The sequence below is a fragment of the Ammodytes marinus genome (genome assembly GCF_949987685.1).
Source record: "Ammodytes marinus genome assembly, chromosome: 18".
Lineage (NCBI taxonomy): Eukaryota > Metazoa > Chordata > Actinopteri > Uranoscopiformes > Ammodytidae > Ammodytes > Ammodytes marinus.
In genome coordinates, this window is record NC_137222.1 from 8191485 (window position 1) to 8215207 (window position 23723).

At 40.3% G+C, this 23723-nt stretch overlaps 1 protein-coding gene across 5 annotated transcripts; it reads left to right on the plus strand.

Moving 5' to 3' along the window:
• Positions 1-1022: 1022 nt before the first annotated feature.
• mapk10 (mitogen-activated protein kinase 10) lies at positions 1023-22978 on the plus strand (the record flags this gene model as incomplete). 5 transcript variants are annotated; one of them, XM_080046331.1, is made up of 13 exons in its annotated part: positions 1023-1091; positions 2435-2604; positions 6202-6331; positions 6806-6864; positions 7810-7948; positions 8799-8964; positions 10014-10085; positions 13898-14080; positions 16328-16452; positions 19117-19143; positions 20066-20129; positions 20297-20374; positions 22836-22978. In XM_080046331.1, the coding sequence occupies 13 exons, from the start codon at positions 1026-1028 to the stop codon at positions 22976-22978; spliced, it is 1422 nt and encodes a 473-aa protein (XP_079902457.1). The 5 variants fall into 5 exon arrangements, with proteins under 5 accessions (XP_079902457.1, XP_079902458.1, XP_079902459.1 ...); XM_080046332.1 differs by lacking the exon at positions 19117-19143 and having other exon boundaries at positions 16328-16467; XM_080046333.1 differs by lacking the exon at positions 19117-19143.
• Between the last annotated feature and the right edge of the window lie 745 nt (positions 22979-23723).

Genomic DNA, 23723 nt, shown 5'->3' on the forward strand with positions numbered 1-23723 from the left:
GGATACATGTTACAGCTGACTGGCCTTTAAAGGGGTAATTCAAAATGTTTTGAAATAAGCTTTAGGCTTCAATATTGAGAATTGGAGGATACCACTATCACATCAACTGCCTAACGTTAGAGACAAGAACCAAAACTGGCCTAGCAGAACCTTTAAAGCTCATTGATTAACTTGTAACATCTAGTGTGTTGATTCACACAGTCACTTCCTGGAGTCTGCTGAATCTAGGGCGACAACTGTTTGTTCTCTCTTTTTTGTTGCTCTGATTAAACAATCACGCTATAATGTGATAATTAGTGGGCTTAAGAGGTGCGGTTAAGGCATATTCTTTGTATCTCTGCCTGGCTAGCTGTTTCCCACAGTTTCCAGTCTTTATGCTAAGCTAAACTGGCCAGCGTGCCGGCGGTGCCTCCGTTTTTAACAGACAGACAAAAGAGAGGTCTCAATCTCCTCGCCTAAAAAAATAAAGCGAAAGCACTGACATGATGACATCAGCCTAATTGCAGATAAAGGGGGTATATGAGGAGGAGAAATATTAGGCTCAAGCTTTCCAGGAAGTCGCCAAACAGACTTTACCATATTGTCTTTCACTCCCTCCATAGCTCCAGCTATTCCGGTCCTTTGATCCCCCCTCCCCACTCCTTGTCACACTAGCTTCTCGAAAACACAAAGACATCGGTCATTGTAGCCATGCAATGTTGTGCTACCACGAGGAATTGATCTATTGTATTGGTCAATTACTGTATTCAACTTGTTTTTCTCACTTTCTTTGAGAATGATGGGAAGAGAGCAGAGAGTGCACAGGAGTGGAAATTGTGGGATAATTCAATTCCACAGAAATGTAGATAGATAGATAGATAGATAGATAGATAGATAGATAGATAGATAGATAGATAGATAGATAGATAGATAGATAGATAGATAGATAGATAGATAGATAGATAGATAGATAGATTGATTGATTGATGTCCACACGACCACCATTGACACTCTCTCTCTTCTGTGTTTGTGTGTTGCAGGTATTTATGAGCAGACATTTCTTATATAACTGCAGCCAACCAATCCTGGATGTGAAGATAGCCTTTTGTCAGGTGTGTGTAGGTAAAAAAGGTACAGTATTCATTCACTTTCCATTTCCCCTTCATTGTTCTGTACATGTTGTGTTATATGTTGTGTTTCTTTTCGTAAAAAAAAAAAAGTGTGAGTTTCCAAACATTAATGACATGTATTTTAGGTTCATTTAATGTGTTGATGACAGTGTTTAATGTGACATCCAAAATGGTTTCCGATTGTGATAAGGCATGGGACGATTATGAGAAATTTGTGTTTTGCGATGTTACGATTTACATTTTCAAGCTAGAAAATAGTTGTGAATAAAGTGTTTATCTGACACTGGGACAAAACATTATGGCGACTTCCTAACTGAAGCTTCTTGGCCCATCCCCTTTTGATTTGTCACAGTGGGAATGCAAAACTCTTGTGGGGATGTCATTTCATATACAGTGGAGCCTATATCACACAAGTCTGTGTGAGTGAGGACTTTGGTTTGCCACGGGACAAAGGCTACGGTAGAGTGCTACTCCACTGTAGCTCAAATTATTGAGACACTTTGCATGGCAATGTATACGTTACAAATGCATGTGTTGAGTGCTGTTTATTATTCACTATAGTTACCGCAGGTTGCACAGTAAAGGCTGCAGCCCAATACATTTATATGATTAGATCATAGGTTTTGGATGACTTTGCCAGCTATTTGAATTAAATGTATTACATCACATTTATACATTTACCATAGTGATTGTGGAAAAAGTGTTTCAAACTCGTGTGACCCTCAGTAATACACGGAGGCACAGCTTTGTTTGGTTTTGTGAGATGTGTTGTAATTACACCGCTGTGTAATTAAGTGATATTTTTGTCGTGGAGCCATTTGTTTTTCGACATCTCTGTCCAAGTAATTATATCCTGACTATTGTGTTCACATTCATAACAGAATAATGTCTCTGGTCTTGTTAATACAGTCAAGACATTAGTGGCACTGATGTCATTACATGGCTATTATAGAGGTTACATTTCTGCATGGAAACAGTGGAAACTCAAATGTACTGTATGTCCTGCCCTGTCTATCCTACCTCTCCAGTCCAGTCAACACACCCTTTTTTGTTTGTCTGAATGAAACACAGTTGAGGATATAGCATTAGCTAATTACATATTGACTGTTGATTGCGGATTTATTGATAAGTTGATAATTTAACAATAATAACTTAATAAAAATATAGCAAATCAATGTTTTATCATATTAAAGTGGTGCCTTTTACTATTATTTAACAAATTAATGATTCCCTTTCAGATGTTTTATCTATTTCCAGCAAAGTTAAACACATACAATCCTCTTCATCGTCCCTAACACAGTTTTTTCTGTTGTTGCTTCACGCAGGGTTTTGGAAAACAAGTGGATGTGTCATATATTGCCCAACATTACAACATGAGCAAAAGCAAAGTGGACAACCAGTTCTACAGTGTGGAAGTGGGAGACTCCACCTTCACAGTTCTAAAACGTTACCAGAATCTAAAGCCCATTGGCTCCGGAGCCCAGGGAATTGTCTGGTAAGTAACTGGGATATTCATTTTATGTCCTGTTTGACATCACATCATGCTATTTGATGTGTTTCTTAATGTAGTATTTAATGTACAATTATCTCATTTAGCTCTCAGTTTTTTTCTTCGTCTAATTGTCGTGTAGTTTATTGCTGTGGGAGATTATTAAGGGGGGTGTGAACCTTTGCTTAATGTGTTCGCCGCTGTGGGAGTGGCGGGTTGCTAAATTAAATTTGAGAACATTTTATGGACTTCCCGTGATTAATAACGGTGTTAATTGGCAATCAGAACAGTCATATTTTCCAGCTCTCCTGAAAAAATACCCTGATGTCCTTTGGTTACGCCTGACCAATCTTAACCTCTGAAAGCTCAGCATGCCGCCATGTGACTCATCTCTGCAGAAATGTTGTGTGGAGCAATATGAAAGCAGTGGTAAAACCTGTCAATGCAGAAAACGCCTTATTTTGTTTAAGGATCATTCAGATCCACACTTGAGGTTCTAAATGTTGTAAAGAGAAACGGGAGCATATTTAAAGTTATGATCACTTTAGGGACAAAAAAACAAATTTTCTTTCATTGTAAATGAACATCTTCCATTGCAATCATCTTCATTATTACTGTGAATATGCCTTTAATTAACATGGTTATTTAGTTGAGGAATCAGTATGAGCATTGTTTTCATATTATGTGGAGCGTATGGCCGCTTATGATATTTGGGTTCTCACTTTGGCTTGACATCCTCTTCCGTACTATATATGAGCTGATGGGCATATTCATTAGAACATGGATATGTGAGCCATAAGGGCCTAACAGGACGGGCACTTAAGTGAATCCTTAATCCGGACTGCAGAGAGAGCTGGTGTTCATTGTAATTCATCTCATGCCCGCCTTGTCAGAATGCAGAGGAACCGCTGCCAAGGCTCCACTTAAAGGAATGCATCCAACAGTGTTTGTCAAATGACCAGACGGATCTATGAGTTATATTTATGTTCAAGGTGATTCGACTGGCTGCCTCACAGAAAACCCATGTTGAGATGTTTTTATTTTAGTTTCTGATATAGTGTTTGAAGAATCAACGGCACTCAACACACCAAACCTCCATGCCCTCCACTCGCCCTCTCTCATTGTCCTTCCTTTTGCTTCCCATGCCCTCGGCCCTTCTCTCTCTCTCTCTCTCTTTCTCTCTCTCTATCTCTCTATCTCTCTCTCTCCCCTCTTCCGCTCCAAAACAATTTTGCGCATTTGCAAAAGGAGCTTGGGCAGGCTGCGACCGCTAAAGGCTGGGATCGTGCCCATTTGCAGGATATAGTAAAGAGATGGATGGCAGGCAGACAGTGCAAATCTAATTGAACCTGCTCTGTAGTGTGCGCTGCTTGGCTCTGTCCACAGCTGTCATCCGGTGTCACGCGGTAACAGTAATACCCAAACCAAACTGCATAAAAAGCCCAAAGACCTATATATAATATCCTACTGAATATAAGCATCAAACGGGACACGCTATCTTACTGGTCTCGTGTAAATGTGAACTGGCACACTTTTACAACATGCTTCGATACCATGACGTTTGAATTGATGCTGGAAAAATAGTTTCGACTTGGTTACGGTGCATAATCTCTGGCATAATCCCCATCATGGATGATATAATCACGACTACAGAAGCATCTGGCTGATTTTGCACGACAGTTGAATGATTTTCTACTGACAGTTTCATGATATACATGCAGTCCCAGCGTCTGCATACAGAATGGACGTTACACTAATAATAATAATAATAATAATAATAATAATAATAATAATAATAATAATAATAATAATAATAATAATAATAATTATTATTATTATTATTATTATTATTATTATTATTATTATTATTATTATTATTATTATAATCATAATAGACTTGATTACGGACTCATGGTCCAATACCAAAGACAGCATAATACATAAAACACAAAATACATAAAAATCCCAAAGGCACAATTTTGTGATATATAAAGTATCTAAGAAGTACATGTATATATAAAGTAATACTATTCTCTTAAATATACATAAGCAGTTATCCAAAAGAAAATCATCAGAGTTCAATCGTTATTTTTTATGCAGTGCAGGAGACTCTTGCCTTTGTAAAGCCTGGCAAAATGATAATGAGAGAAACCTTGTGTAGGCGCGGTTATGACTAACTCTGCCAATGTCGCCGCCCACAAAACATGCCAATCTGTGCACATCTTCTCCGCCCTTATGACTTGTACGGATGAGCTTTCAGAAGCATCTTAGGAGGGATGAAGGCTTAAAGTAGTTTAGCCCCGTCATGACATCATCTTTCACTCAGCTACAATAAGTGATGACAGGCTCAACTCCCCATCGGATCAATGCTTTTATGAAGACTCCGCTGTTTCCATGGTCACACATCATCCCTGGCCGGCACTTCTCCAGAGATGTGACGAACCACACAGTGTATACCAACCCAGCCATCCACACACCCACCCACACACACTGTGTTGTCTTGACTATGGGCGGCAGGAAGCCTGCACACAGTTAGATGCTTTGAAACTCAATTTGTAGCCATTTTGTGTAGGGTGAATTTGTCAGAAAAGGGCAGAGTCTGAGATTTAGCCCAGAATGAGAAGTCCATGGCATCTTTATGACTGCTTTCCCTCGTCTAGGTGCTGCTTTTTTTTAAATGTATTTACTGAAAACAAACATAAATCTACACTCAGAGCTGAAGTCCCGGAGGTTTTCAGGAAAGGGTGGGATTATGTTGAGCCAGCAAAGAACTCACTCTGCTTTAATGACCTCTAACATTGGTCGAGCTATTTTGTGGAAAGGAAACCATCTATGTATAACCTACATTTCCCTATCTATTTCCTTGCATTTCTCTATTTATTGCTATTTATAATACAGCAACAACATCCATAATATAAATCACATTGTAAGTGTAAAAACATTAATGGAGATTACTTATAGTTAGAAATAGGAGAAGGCAGCTTTTACAGAAGGCTTTAGCATCTGCGTTGTTGTATGTGGAATTAAAGGAGTAATTCGACATTTTGCATTTGCTGGATTATTTTTCCTTGGAGTCTTGTGCTGCATCCACGCAATGTGGGCAGAATGGCAAAAACAGGGAACCCCCCTTTTATTGCCCCTGGGGAGTGTTCAAGGTCAAGCACTATTTCAAAATAGATACTACCACTGCTAGACCTATTGTCACATAATTTAAATACCTTCAATTAAGCTCCTTTTGCTATGTTTGCTATGTTGTGAACAGTATGTGGACCTGTTCATTGCTAAGTGAAACCCAACACCTTTAAACCTGTGTATTGCTCCTGTTAGATTGGCTGAATCCATTGCGTTAGTGTTAATATTGGATTTGACTTGGAGAGATAGCTGCCAGCGGCATTAGCATATTTCCCAAAATGTCTGAATAGGATTTCACCGTTTCTCTATTAGTTTGAGGTTTGAAACAAAGTCATCTGTCATTCATTTTCACCGGTCTTTGTTTGCTTGGGGATGACATTCAATTGGCATTGTTACACGCGGAATGATTCATCCGAAGCTATGAATACAGAATGAAAATTGTTGCTGCTGTTCTCTCCGTTTCTCCTGCAGTGCGGGCTATGACGCTGTCCTGGACCGAAATGTGGCCATCAAGAAGCTGAGCAGACCCTTCCAGAACCAGACCCATGCCAAGAGGGCGTACCGGGAGTTGGTGCTCATGAAATGTGTCAATCACAAAAATGTAAGTGACTCGTGGTTTGAGGCGTAACAGTTAGAGGAGGAAAAACAGTCAGTGTCTATTTTTGGTTCTTGTTTACCGTCAGCTACCACAACAGAGACGAGCAACTGCAATGGTGTGACCGTGCTAAATTGCATGCCTCACAGCATGCCACAGCCTAGGCTCTTTAAAACTGTTACGTAAACAAAGGGTATGTAAAGGTATGCAGCGCTGCTTTGAAGGCTCCGTTGGGGGCACAAATTTACCAAACACCGTTTACAGCCTAGGCTGTGTATTAGAGCTGGCTTCTTTTTTTTCGGAGCACACACAGTACGAACAGGTAGCAGCTCGTGAGGAGATATTCAATGTATAAAATACAAGTACAAAAAATATATTTGACAACGATATTCTCCAGATTTGCTGACTCACCCTTTAAACTTTGTGTTTTGATCTAACTTGTCTGTGTGTTGATCACCTCCATGCTCTTCTCTCTTTCAGATCATCAGTTTATTAAATGTCTTCACACAACAGAAATCATTAGAGGAATTCCAGGATGTGTGAGTATCGTAAATCCTTACAGACACCATTTAATCTTTTATATCATATGAAAAAATTATTGGTCCGATTTAATAATGCATTATGTGTTTATTACCCCCTTCACACCTGGCACAAGTTGGCATCCATCTTTGTACACACCTGTAATCGTGAGAAAAAAAATAGTCAGAGAAAGTACAGTAGAAGTAACCTGAGTCCCGCTCGATCTATCCATTTTCTCATAATGAATGCTGAATGAGCATGGGTCCACGTTTAATTTGTCTTTGAGGCACTATTCGCTAGCCTGGCATTCCCAGACCTGCCAATAGGCGCTGGCAAATTAAATTTGCTGCGCCTGTTGGTCTGGACACTCTCCATTGAAGCTTTTTCAGAAAATCCAGAAATCCAGACTCACGTTTCATTGGTTCTATCTAATATGGGCGGGCCAGAGCCCTTTGCTCTGGGGTGGACATAACCGGATGACGACAGTGACGTGCATGCGTGGTCGAAGCAGTGATAGTAAACATCAAAGATGGCTGCGGATGTTGTTTGAGTTTGAGACTGCTTTGGCCTCGTAAGTGGAATGTTCTGTTTTGCCGACCGACCAGGGCAAAAGTTTAATTTAACATTTTAACAGCTGTTCGCTAAACGAACGGGGCTTAATACGTCACCTTGTGCATCGCTCTGATTGGTTGTAGTGATATCCAACTGCGTGCAGTGACATTTGAAATACATACGTAGATGCCGCCCCTTGAGTTGGAAATTACTATTGATCGTGGCCAGACCCTCTATCGTTCAAGATATCAGGGTCTGGATTTCCAGGCTAACTATTCGCCCCTTTTCAGCCAGAAATGGTGGAAGGGCTGCAGAATGCTCAGGACAACAAACTCATCAAAAACCTCATCAGTCTCTCTCTCGAGCGATAAGTCTCCTGACGGCTTATACAAATCGATCAAACCTTTTCTCAGGTACCTCGTGATGGAGCTGATGGATGCCAACTTGTGCCAGGTGATTCAGATGGAGCTCGACCACGAGCGAATGTCCTACCTGCTCTACCAGATGCTGTGTGGTATCAAACATCTGCACTCAGCCGGCATTATTCACAGGGTAGGAAAGCAAAGACGCCTAAGTCTTCTTTTTATAGTTAATGAATGCAGCCTGTTTTTGTGGGTTTGCATTAGGGGTGATGGGGGCCGATCCGATCCAATATCGGTATCGGTTCCGATATGGCTGCAATCTATGTATTGGTAATCTGACAACTCCGATTTAACCCTCTCAGCATCCGGGGACCATTTTTGGTCATTTTGGGGTTTTACTTTACAACTGTTGAGGATGTGTTCATGCAAATGGCTTCATATTTGGTGAAGGCAAATGTTTTCTGACCAATTTATGAATTTGAACCTCAGTTCATATATTAACACTTTAACGCACTGTTTATTCGCTTTACTCACACTCTGCTTCCTTCGCCCCTGAGTGCTATTTTGATTTTCAGATTTTTGGTTCAGAGTTTTGAAAAAACTAATGTTGAGTTAATGGTCAGTAAAGATGGTAGTGTAGGAGAAATATACAGACACTAAAAGAAAAGGTGTATTAAAAAATAAACATATAAAAGTACATTTTGGACCTTTATTTATTCTAGAATGAAGATAAGTTTTAGAAGCAAAACAGAAAAAAATCTCTTAATTGACCATTGATTGAAAAAACAATGTTTCTGCCTGCAGTGTCTCGCCCTAAAACACTAAGCCTATGGTAGCAACATGATCAACAATCACCATTCTGCCTGTTCAGTTTACCAAAAATATGCTGACCATCTCATAGTGGACTGACCTGCAGCTCCATATCGACTGTCAAACACCAGAAAAAAGGCACCATTGTACATTGACACCTGTCAACCTGTCAGTCTAATACATTTTCTAAAGAGCCACAGTTTCTCATAACAGTTTGTCCCCACCCCCAGGATCTCAAACCAAGCAATATAGTGGTAAAGTCAGACTGCACCCTGAAGATCCTGGACTTTGGTCTGGCTAGGACTGCGGGCACCAGCTTCATGATGACTCCCTATGTGGTGACTAGATACTACAGAGCTCCAGAGGTCATCCTAGGAATGGGATACAAGGAGAATGGTGAGGATTCCTGGCCTGGATCAAAATTCACACATATTACAGACGGACTACGTTGACGCCTTTTTCTATTATTGTGCACACAAATTCCAATACTATCTGGTGGATTTGCCACTGTCAACTAAAAACTGCTTATAAAGATTGATTATTGGAGGTATAGCATTATTTGCTAATAATGGAGTACAAATAATTTGTTTACTTGAGCTATTTTCAGTTGTCCCAAAAACTGTACTCAGCTACTTTCTTGTAGTGGCAGTGAAGAAAGGAAACTCAATTAATACAGACTGCAACATCTACCTGGAGTCAAGTAATAATTTTTTTTGAAATCATTTAAAGAAGGGAATTACATTATACAGTAGAAGCAGCAGTATGTCTATGGCAGCTGTATTAATGTATTTTGAAACCAGTTGGGACCCAAATGACTTACCTGCAGTAAAAACCTGCTGCAGAGCACACAGCAGGAGATCGGGACTGTCACGGAAAAGGAAATTGTATTTTCTTGGGCATTCATAATCAGAGTATGAAATGATCAAATATGACATGTGTGTCATCCCTTTATGGATCCCAGATGAACATATGACAGTAATTATGGTCGAGTTGCACTTTACAGAATGAGCTAAAGTGAATTGAAGTGTTGGTAGCTATGAGTCACTGATTAAAAGCCCCCACAACATCAGACGTGTGATTGAAAGCCAGTCTATAAACTACAGTATGACTCATTAGCAATATTCCACCCGAATGGATGGAAACCTGTAGGCCCCCGAAGCTTTGAATTTCCTGCCGCTAGTTACCGGTAGTCCTTCTAAGGCTCTGCTTCCCCTGCTCCTCTTCTGCTCTCTGTCTACATCTGTATCTCATTCCAATGTATGATCTCTGTATAACATTGCTTCTTGCTAATTATTTTCTTTCTCTCTCTCACCGAATAACTAGCTAGTTTCTCATCACCGTTGCTTCCCCCTTTGCTTGATGTGTTTAACACTAACCTTTTGCCTTCCTCTCTCTCTTTCCTTTTTACTCCCTTCTTCGTCTCACCGTCACCTCTATGCGTGCAGTGGATATATGGTCGGTGGGGTGCATTATGGGAGAAATGGTGCGTCACAAAATCCTCTTCCCTGGCCGGGACTGTATCCTTGTTAACACACAGATACGTTATCTGTTGCTCAGGGATTTATATCTGCTGTATTTAATGAAACATTTATTTAAAAATCAATCTTTTTTCTGCATCCATGTTGGGTTTCAATTTTCTGACTCCAGATGCTTTTAAAAAACGCTCTTTGAGTTAAGTGCTTGGAGAATTTGGAGTTCATGAAAATAGTAGCTACAGGTGTGTAGTCCGTTATTACATGTTTAGTTAATACTACTACGAAGATTATCCTCTACCTGGCCTGATGTTCTCTGTATGTTTCAGAGGTGAACTAAACCACCATCTTTATAACAAGTGTATGCAGCAAGCGGAAGCTTCTTTTAACACTTTTAATTCAACCTGCAATAACATCATACAATAAGCATCATCACATCTTGTTCTCAAGTCAGTATGTCTGAATCTTCACTCTTCAGTCTCATATTTTGACAAGGGAAAGTTATTTCTCTCTCTCTCTCTCTCTCTCTCTCTCTCTCTCTCTCTCTCTCTCTGAATATTTAAGTGTGTGTTATTTGGAGCATTTAAGATTAGTTTGTGCAAATTTGCGCACACGTGAATTACGTCTTTCAATCTGAGGACGACCACACGTGAGTCAGACATAGTTATTGGGCATTGGGTGAAACTTAATGAAGGATTAATGCAACATGTTAATAGCAACTTAGTTTAGCTCATTTGGTGAGGAAAGTTCAAAGCTTAAAAGTGTAGAGTAGACTTTCAGCATGTTAACATATAGCTAATAAAAAAATGCCACCGCAATGATGGGGAAGTATCAACACCTGACTGATATAAGACAAAACAAACAAAAAATGAACACATCCTGATATAGCTAGTGGCATTATCCTCCATTGTGGTCCAAAATCTATTACAAATTAGCTTCATCATTGTACTGGGTGACATGGTCATTCATTTTAACATCAACATGGATGCAGTACCATAGACCATCGACAGAAACGCCTTGTTGTCTTTTGGTCTTTTAATGGAAGTTGAAAATAACACAAATATTAAATAACACCAGCCTCATTCTTTTAAAAAGAAATAAATCTTAAGCAGTGAGAAACACAAGACCGGTGTGTGTGTGCAGGTGCTTGTGGGTAATACTCTGCTCTCTACAGTACATCACTGAGCATGCAGTCCCCTGAAAGATTAATGCTCTGGAGAACTAGAAAACCCCTGCAACGAGCTCTGCAATATCTCTCTCTTTCCATCTCTGCTCTCGCAACAATCTAAACATTCCTCATCATCTAACGCTCGCTCTCTTCTCACTGCGGATCAATGGAGCGTATATAGTCATGCACGCTCTTTGTTAATCTTCTGTTTATGGATCAGATCCTTGTGTTGCTAATCTTAATTCACTTCATAGACTTTTCGACCTTGAGTATTGATCTGGTTGAAGTTATCTGATTCTGCGCCCTCCGTTCGAATGATGATATACAATAGCAGTCTGTCTGCAATGGGTCACGGGCCACAGGCGAGCCTCAGGGCCACTGTGTGTTCCAAGGCCATTTAGCACAGCATCGGGAATGATGGCAAGAGAATTGAAGTTGTATTGCATGTGTGTTTCACATGTGGCATTGCTTAATAGACAAGTGATAAGTGTTTAAATGCACAGCTATGTGAATATTAGTAATGTATTAACTCATCTTGCAGTAATACAGTATATGCCAAGACACTGCGACAAACATTAGAGTGTGTGGTATGTGTTTATCCTGTGTTTTGGCACTGCAATCAAACACTGTCACTAACAACACAATAGAGGTCTATGCTTTCAGTTTTCTTCCAGAGGATATGTATCATGGTGGTATTACCATCTGTTTCACATGGTTTAGTGTACAGTGTAGCTTCTTCAACTGGTTAACATCGTCCCTGCATCACCTTTATCTAATATCAAGCAGTGTTGTATATCTGGGGGTAATTAAATATCAGCGAGTATTCTCATCACAGCTAATACACGAACATAAAAAAACAAAACACTAACCTACATAAAGAAAGCCACGAAATGTACACCCAATAAAAAAGTAACAACAACAACAACAACAAAAAACCCTCTACATTTAACTTCACATTTGAGGATCATAAAGGAAGTGCTTTGTGACCCCATGATATAGAGATATACCTATATGTATGTAACTCAAAAGCACCCTTAAGTGGGCGCCCTTAGCTCAGTTGGTAGGGCCTCGGCCAGCAGCGAACCCGGGTTCGATTCCAGCCCGCGGTCGTTCTCTGCATGTCACTCCCCTCTCTGCCCCATTTCAACTCTGTCTCTACACTATCAATAAAGCATAAAAATGCCAAAAAATAACAGGGATACAGGATAAGAACTTGGAAAATGTATTTATATGAACTTATATGAGTCATTTAGGAGATAGAAGTGTTGATTGAGTTTTGTGCAAGTGAGTGTGTGTGTGTGTGTGTGTGTGTGTTTGTGTGTGTGTGTGGGTGCGTGCGTGCGTGCGTGTGTGTTTGTGACCCCAGTGGACATGTGGTCAGTCGGCTGCATCTTTGGTGAGGTGATAAGAGGGACAGTGCTGTTCCCTGGGACTGACCGTATCCTTCTGACCTCTCCCCCTGCTCCCTCACTCTGTTTCACATAATAAACTTTAATATCGTAGACAAAAATACAAAACGCGAGCGTTGCATTCAGGTGCATGATGCCCCTTCATTGACATGCGCTTTGGCACTGACACACACCTGGAAAAACACCTCTAGCTGTCAATGCCAATTCTAAAAAACGTGCCAAAGAGCCATGAATAAGAACCTTAGGGGATCAGAAAAATTGCTTCGCTGAGCGTCAGGTGGATCATGGCCAATGTGCAATGGAGACAAAAAGGAGGTGGAAGTGTGTGGCGTTCCAGCAGGATGAAGTAATGGGGATCTATGGTGGAGCTGGCAGCTAACTGCCTCCTTTGGCACCCTGTGTGAGAACAAGGCGAGGGGAGGGGGGTCATTCGAAGAGCTCAGAGAGGTTAGAGAGGAAATATTTCTTGTCAACAGGGAGGGGAAACACAAGCTGACACACCCCGTAGCCATATATTTGCAGACACAAACAAAAACAAACACTTGTGCTGCATGTCTCTTGTTAATTAAGAACTCATATTATATTCTCATTAGGAGGCTCATAGACACGTCTGTTCCTTCATGACCTAATTTATTGCTGTTTAGGTGAGCTCAACCTCCTGAGGGGAAGATGCAGGAGGTATTCTAATGTATTTTAAAGGGAGAGTAAGGGACTAAATGTATTTGTGTATCAAGTGAACCAAGGAATCCCAAAATCTACTCACAAAACTCGAGGTACTTTTTTGAGGAAAGAAAGAAATAGAAGAGTTGGAGAGAGTGAAACATAAAATTGGGAAACTACATTAAAAACAATGTAATAATGTGTTTTTTTTTTTTTTTACACATTTGTTCAGTATTTATCGGCAAAATAATGACAGGAAGCATACTGAGGCCCATAATTCTTACTTCACTCATTTCTAATTGATGCATCTTTTGGGGTTTGATGGGACTTTGTAATTTGGTGACACTTTTTTTTTTTTAGCTGTTTGCTTTGTTTGTATCCTTGGTGATGATAGGGAATCTAAGGCTCAGTTCTTAATTTATTTATTTTTCATTTCATTTAGTCTCACAACCTTCATTATCATTAGTCCAACACAAATACGAGTAAATCCATCAATTAGTGTTTTTTTTTTTTTAGTTAACTTGTTCTAAATGCACCTGAGTGGACACTGAGGCTTATTATAGAATGCTGCACATCCCCCCATGAGTGTTTTTACCTTGACCCCCCGCCGCCCACGTCAGACATCGACCAGTGGAACAAGGTGATCGAGCAGCTGGGCACGCCCGCACCAGAGTTCATGAAGAAGCTGCAGCCCACTGTGAGGAACTATGTGGAGAACAGGCCAAAGTACGCAGGCCTCACCTTCCCCAAGCTCTTCCCCGACTGCCTTTTCCCCGCTGACTCCGAGCACAACAAACTCAAAGGTCAGAGGAACTCTATTGTCATGCATGGTATCATGTGACCTCCATTTTATCGATTGAGTATTTGAATTTAAAACCTGTGCATGTCTATTCATATACAGTATACTGACACAATTACTTTTTCGCTGTGGTGTCGAGCACTCCAGCTGCCTGTATTTCCAGGATGATATACAGTATATATACCCTCCCAAAAAATGTATTCTTCGCTAACTACAGATTTCCTAAAACATAAGGTCTACAAAATTAAAGTCTATCCCTCGTGTAGAACATAATCACACACAAGAGTAACGTGTGAGAGAAGAATACTGGGGAGGTGCCGTTAACATCATAATGGCTGCTTTAAATCATAACAGCAACATGATGTCTGTCCATTCAAAGTCTCAATAGATTATATAGCAAGTCTCAGAGGGCTCTTGACTACCTCTGCTTCATAGCGTTTTGACACTTTGACAGGAATGCAGTCACTGCTGTGCACTGCTGTGCAGTGTTGCATTCTCACGTGAGAAAATGTGGATGTTGTTTACATGAATCTGCAGGTGCTATCGACTTTGGTGTTCCCATGATTTCTTGTCTAGATTAGGCTCAAGTGTAGTCTTTAGCTCAAAGCCCTGAATTGAATAAGGCTATGGAATTCTTTCATCGCTGGTTTTTAATACATGGGAAATAAAACTTTTGTCCTGGTCAACTTTTACCTTAAAAAAAACGTTATTTTACAATTTGTCTTCGGGCCTCCACATCAGGCTGAAATGAGCTCACTGAAAGATTTTTTTCAAGCCCATTCTGTGAGCCTCTGTGAATTCAATCTGTTCCTATGCAGTAACCTTCTGCATGCCCAAGACATCATTTCTTACTTCTCTCTCTCTCTTTAAAAAACATTGCAATCTCTCATCCCAGTGTTTCAAAAAGTGGAAAATCCCTCCAATGTAGATACAGCAAAATGTGCTTTTTTGTCTGTTGCCCCGCTGACTGCTACATCAAGGCTCCTGTCTGATCTCATGAATCATTTTTGTATTCTGGCTGCTGAGAGGAACATAGAGAGAGAGAGAGAGAGAGAGAGAGAGAGAGAGAGAGAGAGAGAGAGAGAGAGAGAGAGAGAGAGAGGAAGAATAAGAGAGAGAGAGAGAGAGAGAGAGAGAGAGAGAGAGAGAGAGAGAGAGAGAGAGAGAGAGAGAGAGAGAGAGAAGAGAGAGAGAGGGCGTGGGTCCTGGTTGAAGTGCTGCTGTTTTGTACGTTCTGTACCGTCACGTCACAGGGTGGGAACCGAGGTAGACATCCTTTTGGTTTCTTCTTGTTTTGAACTGTAGGAAGAAGAGACATAAAAGACTGTAGAAAAGACGGAAGGAAATAAAAGATAGATTCCAGGAGGAGTAATGAAAAGGAGTAAAGAGAGAAATAGAAGTGTAATTTCACAGATTTGCCATCCTTTTGTTATTGCTGTGTCTGTGCAGAGGCAAAACGCAGCGCTGGATCATCTCTCTCTCTCTCTCTCTCTCTCTCTCTCTCTCTCTCTGTGTTCTCGACTCAGTCTCTTCAGTCCTCTGCTGCCGTGCGTGCAGCTATTTATAGCAGGGTCAGTGTGCGTGGGAGTGGGATGGCGTGCGGTTTAAAGGGGTTCTCCATTTCAGATCAGTCCAAACAGGGCCTGAGGCCAGAGAGACTGCCCCGCTGAGCAACTGCTGATGCTGATTTTGTGTGTTGAGAAGCCAAAAAATAAAGAATGACAAAATACAGTGCATTCAACTGCATACCGAGGTCCGCATTAAGAAAGACTTCAGTGGTAGCAGGGGTCAATTCAATACATTATTTCAGTCCAATTTGATGGAATAAGCGTGTAACGATAATGCACCAGGGCCCTTTAAATTTTGCATGAATCAGGGATAAACACTAGATTTGTATGTGGGACGAGCCGCAATCTTGAATTTCAATTAGGGTGAAAGATGGAGAAATGTCTTGATGGTTGATAGAGTATTGCAGACATTATCTGTACCATAAACATATTACAAATACACGTGACCGAGTCTTTTGGAGATCCTGCTTTCCTTGGGCGAGCTGCTGTTGTTTATTATTCTCTTTAATTGCTGCATTTTCTGTCTCCCTCGTCTTCCCTTTCTGCCTTATTGTGTTTAAATTTTGCCCTCTGGCATATTAGTGGCATATTAAAGGAATATTTTGTTGGCTCATGATCTAAACCAGATGTTGTTGTTTTTTTTCCTCCCGTTTTTTCCCTGTTTTTTTTTCCTCAAACCACAGCCAGCCAAGCCAGAGACCTGCTGTCTAAGATGCTGATCATCGACCCTTCTAAACGGATATCGGTGGACGAGGCCTTGCAGCACCCCTACATCAACGTGTGGTACGATCCGGCTGAGGTGGATGCGGTAAGTGGGCCTTTGGCATGAGGTGCATATTGATAGCTACAGTATCTCACAAAAGTGAGTACACCCCTCACATTTCTTCACATTTTTCTTTATATCTTTCCATGGGACAACACTGAAGAAATGACACTTTGATACAATGTAAAGTAGTCAGTGTACAGCTTGTATAACAGTGTAAATTTACTGTCCCCTCAAAATAACTCGACACACAGCCATTAATGTCTAAACTGTTGGCAACAAAAGTGAGTACACCCCTTAGAAAAAATGTACAAATCGGGCCCAAAGTGTAAATATTTTGTGTGGCCACCATTATTTTCCAGCACTGCCTTAACCCTCTTGGGCATGTAGTTCAGTAGAGCTTCACAGGTTGCAACTGGAACCCTCTTCCACCCATTTATGACAGCATCACAGAGCTGGTGGATATTAAAGACCTTGCGCTCCTCCACCGTCTGTTTGAGGATGCCCCAAAGACGCTCAATAGGGTTTAGGTCTGGAGACATGCTTGGCCAGGCCATAACCTTTACCCTCAGCTTTTTTAGCAAGCCACTGGTCGTCTTGGAGGTGTGTTTGGGGTCGTTATCATGTTGCAATACCACCCTGCGGCCCAGTTTACGAAGGTTGAGTGCACGTGGTCGGCGTCGTACACAGAGGTTGGCTTTGGAAAATAGACGTATGAGTGCTGCCAGCATTGCTGAAGGGCTTGAAGGGGTGGGGGGTCAACCTGTCAGTGCTCAGACCATACGCCGCACTCTGCATCATACTGGTCTGCATGGCTGTCATCCCAGAAGGAAGCCTATTCTAAAGATGATGCACAAGAAACCCCACAAAAAGTTTGCTGAAGACAAACAGACTACGGACATGGATTACTGCAACCATGTCCTGTGGTCTGATGAGACCAAAATACATTTATTTGGTTCAGATGGTGTTAAGAGTGTGGAGCGGCAACCAGGTGAGGAGTACAAAGACAAGTGTGTCTTGCCTATAGTCAAGCATGGTGGTTGGAGTGTCATGGTCTGGGGCTGCATGAGTGCTGCCAGCACTGGGGATCTACAGTTCATTGAATTCTAACATGTACTGTGACATACTGAAGCAGAGCATGATCCCCTCCCTTCATAAACTGGGCCGCAGGGCAGTACTGCAACATGATAACGACCCCAAACACACCTCCGAACGACCACTGGCTTGCTAAAGAAGCTGAGGGTAAAGGTTATGGACTGGCCAAGCATGTCTCCAGTCTTAAACCCTATTGAGCATCTTTGGGGCATCCTCAAACGGGAGATGGAGGAGCGCAAGGACTCTAATATCCACCAGCTCCTTGATGTCGTCATGAATGGGTGGAAGAGGGTTCCAGTTGCAACCTGTGAAGCTCTAGTGAACTACATGCCCAAGAGGGTTAAGGCAGTGATAGAAAATAATGATGGCAAAACAAAATATTGACACTTTGGGCCCAATTTGGAAATGTTTTCTTAGGGGTGTACTCACTTTTGTTGCCAACAGTTTAGACATTAATGGCTGTGTGTCGAGTTATTTTGAGGGGACAGTAAATTTACACTGTTATACAAGCTGTACACTGACTACTTGACATTGTATCAAAGTGTCATTTATTCAGTGTTGTCGCATGGAAAGATATAATGAAATATTTGAAGAAATGTTAGGGGTGTACTCACTTTTGTGAGATACTGTATATGCCCAGCTCAATCATTCCTCCCCCCCTTGTCTTTGAATGGTCAGCACTTGTTTTACTTTGAATTTGCATTGGCGCACAAAAAGTAATAACGATGACTTCCCTCATTTTATTTTATCTTATTTTATCCAACCAAAGCAATTCTACTGGTGGAAAACTTGCTTATCGTTTTTTATTTTTTCAAAACTACAGTTTGTTCTGTATCCAGGAGAAATGCTGCATCGGTGCATTTATGATTAAATTTTAAACTTTCACATCTAATTTTTTTTTTCCCCCTCACCTTTAATAATAATAATAATAATAATAACAATAATAATAATAATAATAATAATAATAATAATAATAATAATAATAATAATAATAATAATAATAATAATAATAATAATAATAATAATAATAATAATAATAATAATAATGACTTTATTCAGGATACAATGAAAGGTTCGTAGTAATAGTTCTTAGCTTTTTGTTAACTAATTCCTGATTTTTGATACTCCTTATGTAAAGACATTTTACTGCTAATCGTTAAAGAGTGACTCAGTGCATTGTGCTGTTATGTAATGTTAGAGTGGTGGTGGTGTTTCTGGTCTATTTGGTGAAGTCAAACTTCTTCATCTGTGCCTCATTAGTATGAGGTGACAACGAGATTGGGAAAGAAGCCATCTGCCATCCACTTCTACACTTAATTAGTGCATGACCAGCTGATACATTTCAGCGTTAGTATTTCTTCTGTAAAATGTCCCCAAAGGTTAACAGTTTTAATAGCTTTTGTTAAGACGCCACGTGACACACCTCCATTGTAGCTATGTATAATTTTTTTATAGAGGGTTCCATGACTGTGCACTTGTCTGAGTTGTAGTTTTAAATGATGACATTGTTGTTAGAGTTGATGTTGTTATGTATAACTTATATGTCTGTGACTGGCATTTCAACACGTGTTCTGCTGTTTTCCCTTTCTCTTATGTCACCTCATGCTGATGAAGGCCAGAGATCTCATCCAAATATCAATGGTATTTAACAACCCCCCTACATCGAAGAAAATTCATTTTCAACTGGACTTTTGTGTTTCTAGAGAGTTTGGAATCGAGGAGACCTTTGGACATCTTTGGTTTAGCACTGTCTATCATTGAGCAAAATAAATACATAAACAAATAAAAAATCATATAGGCTACATGTTACAAAGGATAGAAAATAATCTGCGTATGGCATTGTATTAAAAATGTCATTTGTGTCTATCTGCCGGTCAGAGCAGCTACTGTATGTTAATGCAAATCACCAAAGCTGCATGTAAACAATCTTTAGCATGTTCAGATGGGTGATAACTCCTGCCCTAGGAAATAAATGTTTTATTGATTTTTTTTTTGTTTATCTTATAATTACAAAAACCTCTCTCTTTACTTGTCTTGCCATAGCGGCTGAATGCTCACCAGTAAACTGTCCCTTCAAGGTTATCTCAACGAGGATTTATTTGTTGGCAAGTGAGATTATGGTGTCAGAACCTGGGGCAGGATCGCTATAAATGGGTGATAAGCAGAGCTGACTGGATGCCAGCCAGATAGCATATTTGTGTCCTGCGATAGATGAAATGACAATCCTATGGGACAAGGACACCGGCACTTTAGCTGGACAAACCATCCAGATTGGTCCTCTTCTCGCTGTTTATTTAAACTCCAATGTATGTGAAAAAATTTGTCTGAGGACCAACAATGTATTCGTATTCAAATGATGTAAATCACTCACCATTTTATATATTTAATTATAAATGAAGCATTCTCTGTCTACTTTCCTTTGTTTTCTTAACTTTTTTGTATACCCATTAAACACATATGTCTACTTTGTTTTACGACTAGCCTTGTTTTATACTAAGTCAGTCTAGCTAACTGTGCTGATAGCTAAACTGTCACTAAAATGATCGTGCTCTCTCCCTTTTAGCCTCCGCCAGCGATCTATGACAAGGCGCTGGATGAAAGAGAACACTCCATTGATGAATGGAAAGGTGAGAATGACTCTAGACCAAAGAAAAATACTGTATGTTAACAGGAAGTCACCAAAAGTGTGTGATCGGGCAAATATTAGAAGACACTGTATACTGTGGATTTGCTTTACAGTTTATCAGACTTGATTTATTTAATGACTTCCTCTCCCATCTCTGTTTCCTGGCAGATCTAATCTACAAAGAGGTGATAAACTTTGAGGAGAGAACGAAAAATGGCGTTGTGAAGGGACAGCCTTCACCTTCAGGTACATAAGCCTAATCGCTCTGTAAGTGAATTTACTATAACCTTACTGGAGTTCATTGTAAATAGAGAAACCCATCGTGTTGTCTACCATGTGTCTCTGTTGCTTGCGTCTCCTTTTTTTATTTATTTTTTATTAAAAGTTTTGTAGTATTTTAATTTTGTGCCAAGTGTATTTGTGTAACAGTACTTGCAGGACAGCTAATAAATAATGGTTAAGAATGCTTTTTAGTGCTGAATTTTTGATGTGTGTATCTATTCATGTAGTATGTGCCATTAACCTAAGATTTGGGTCCTTTTGGGTCGATCCCAGGAAAGTTCAGTCCTCAGCGCCAGCTGACATTTCATACTGTTGTGTTCTCTGCAATGGACCAACAATTTAAATGTTGTTGTCATAGTTTGCCACATGGTGGCGGTAAGGAGACATGCAAGTACCAAAGAACATGTCGCCCAGACTCAACTGTAGTCTAAATAAAAAAATTGCATACTGCTAGGTAAAAACGGCCAATGACAATTATACAAATACATTTAAAACAATTAAAATTGAAGCTAAATCCTGCAGAGACAGTAACATGTTGTGACCAGGAGGTGTAAATCCCACATTTGAAGGTGAAGGGAAAAGAATGTGCATCCAAAACATTGTCTCTCCCAGTATCCTTCTTATGGCCAAACCTGTGTATGAAAAACATCATCTTGAAGAAGGTTTACAGGCTGTCTGCCTTGCTCAGTTGGTTCAAAATTAGAACATTTTATCATATTTAGTTTAGTTTTGTTTCAGAAATATCAAAAGATGGAAGTTCAATGAGTACAGAGGATGGCTGTACGGGACAAGTTTGAGATAATGGTTTAGACCTTATTAGCAGAATGCACAAATTATAATCTCACATGACAAATCTTACCACTAAATTTAGTCTTGATTAATGTATGATCTAAAAAGCTTTATTAATTCTATACGTACAACTTCTAGTGTTGTTTATGCTGACGATATCATTCAAGCTTTTCAAGTATACTGCAACCCCATGGTGACTTTTTAACTCTGATATATTTACTGTGGGTAGTAAAGGGACTGGCTGACTGCCTGCCAAACAGCAATCAATCCTGCTTTGTTCTGTTTTGTTTTATTTTTTGTTTTGTTGAAGTGCCCCCCCCCCCTTGTCTCCATTAAAAAATTACCTAGCACAGGGACCAGGCATAAACCAACACATTTATATATTGTGCCAACAATGTATGCAAAGGATCTCCTGTCCTTTGTAGAAAGAAATGGGATGACTGAGAAGAATATTGGCATATTGGCAACACTCCTATACTCTCATCCTTATCCTTCTTAATCAGGCTTTACTCCTTCATCCCCCGTGCCAAAAGCAGACTGTTCATTTTTTCTATTGATCTGCTCGTACACTCATTAAAGACAGCAGAACTCCCTATGTGCTGTCCAAGACACAGTGAGATGGGTCAAGCAGTGTGTGGTTTCCTTTACACTTTCTGATCATTTTTGCTTTTTGAAAAAATGGAAATAAAACGCCTTTGTCTGCTAGTGAAAGGTTCGCCCCCCCTTGAGATACACGCAACATTGCAGAGATTAAATTCAAAAAGCTTTTACATTTATGGACAAATCCGGCCCACCACAAGTGCCCTCTGTCTGAGCCTTTTACTCCGGTATCTTTATGCAATCTTTACCATTAGCACTTCAGAAAGAGTCGATCTCTATGAGAAAAATCATCAAACAGAGACGACCAGGGCTCTTAATTACATCTCAATCTAGTCATTTATGGCAAAATAGCACCGCAGTAGAAGTTCACTGTCAGCTTCTTCCACCTCTTCAAGGGAAGATCAATATAAGAAAATGGGATTGTTATTTAAAAAAAAGGGCGAAGGCCTGTGTGAATAAGTGGCATAAAAGTATTGCTGAAGATTGCTTTCCACTTATCTTCTCTGTAGCAGACCCCCTTTTGTGACGCTTCAATACTAAATTGTGTCATACCAACTGTTGCAATGTGAGCATTTATGTTTGCATTGTAAAGATAAGTTAATACTAATTTGGTGGTATAATAGATACAAGTTATTTGCATACAATAAGTCCTTCTTGAGCATCCCCGTCTGTCCAAAGCAGAAGTTACCATACCAACAACTGTAGGCCTATATACAGTATGTCATCAAACCATTTTAAGCTCTTAAGGATTTGCTGAAAAAAAAAGCTGCCGACTTTTCTTGTGAGATCCATTGGACCCAAATCTTGCTAACCCCCTGTTTCATAATAGACACTGTGATTGTGGAGTCTCTCCCCCCCCCCCCCCCCCCACACACAGGTGTTGTTGATGTTGTGGACGTCTCGATGTTGAGCTAAACCCATTTATCTTACTGTGCTAACAAAATATGTATGTGCCCATGTATTTTTTCTGTCCATGCCCTTTGCCAGGACTCTTGTACGTTGTAACCCCCTGCTGCCGTTGATTCCCTTAGCACAGGTGCAGCCGTGAACAGCAGCGAGAGCCCCCCTCCCTCTTCCTCCATCAATGACATCTCCTCCATGTCCACCGACCAGACCCTGGCCTCAGACACCGACAGCAGCCTGGAGACCTCCGCAGGACCCCTGGGGTGTTGCAGGTGACTAGCGGCCTGCCTTCGCAACCCCATGTTCTTCCGAAGATGAAGCAACAATCGCTCAATCGAAAGAAAAAAAAAACGACCAACAACTGAAAGAAAGAAAAAACACACATATGAAAAAAAAATGAGTAAAGATCGAAATTAATATATTACAAACAAAAAAACATTATGGAACGTTATGGAATCAGAGAAATCTCAAATGATGAAATCTAAAAAGCCTGTGCATTGTCATTAAAAAAAAACAGCAGTGGTATTTAAAAACTAAAGTAATGAGCTGAGATATATGTTAATGATCCTCTAGTTGCTTTGCTTACATCACCCCCTATTACATATCTTGTATATGGCATCCAAAACTAAAAATGACCAAAATGCTTTCGACTTGCATCTCCTGTAAAAGTGCATATTGGCTGGCTGCCGGTCTCCAAAAAATCCTCCCAAAAAAAAAAAGCATTTATGCTCCAATCATTGTGGCAAGGTGGGCTGCCATCTTGCTCATCACTTCTGTATGTACAATGCAGACTTCATTTTTCCCTCTTCAAACCCTAACCAACCCCTTTATGTGATGACACTGCTGTATTTTAACCTATAGGCTTATCTGTCTATAGGCACCCTCATCCCCACCCAGCACCATCCCCGGTGTGAGGTTGCCTGATTTGTGTGTTTTTATGTGGTAATTCTGCAGGGATAATGTAGTCGCTCTCACCCAATGCGGCTCTCCCCTTGCGCTACCTGTAAATAATGTAATTCTG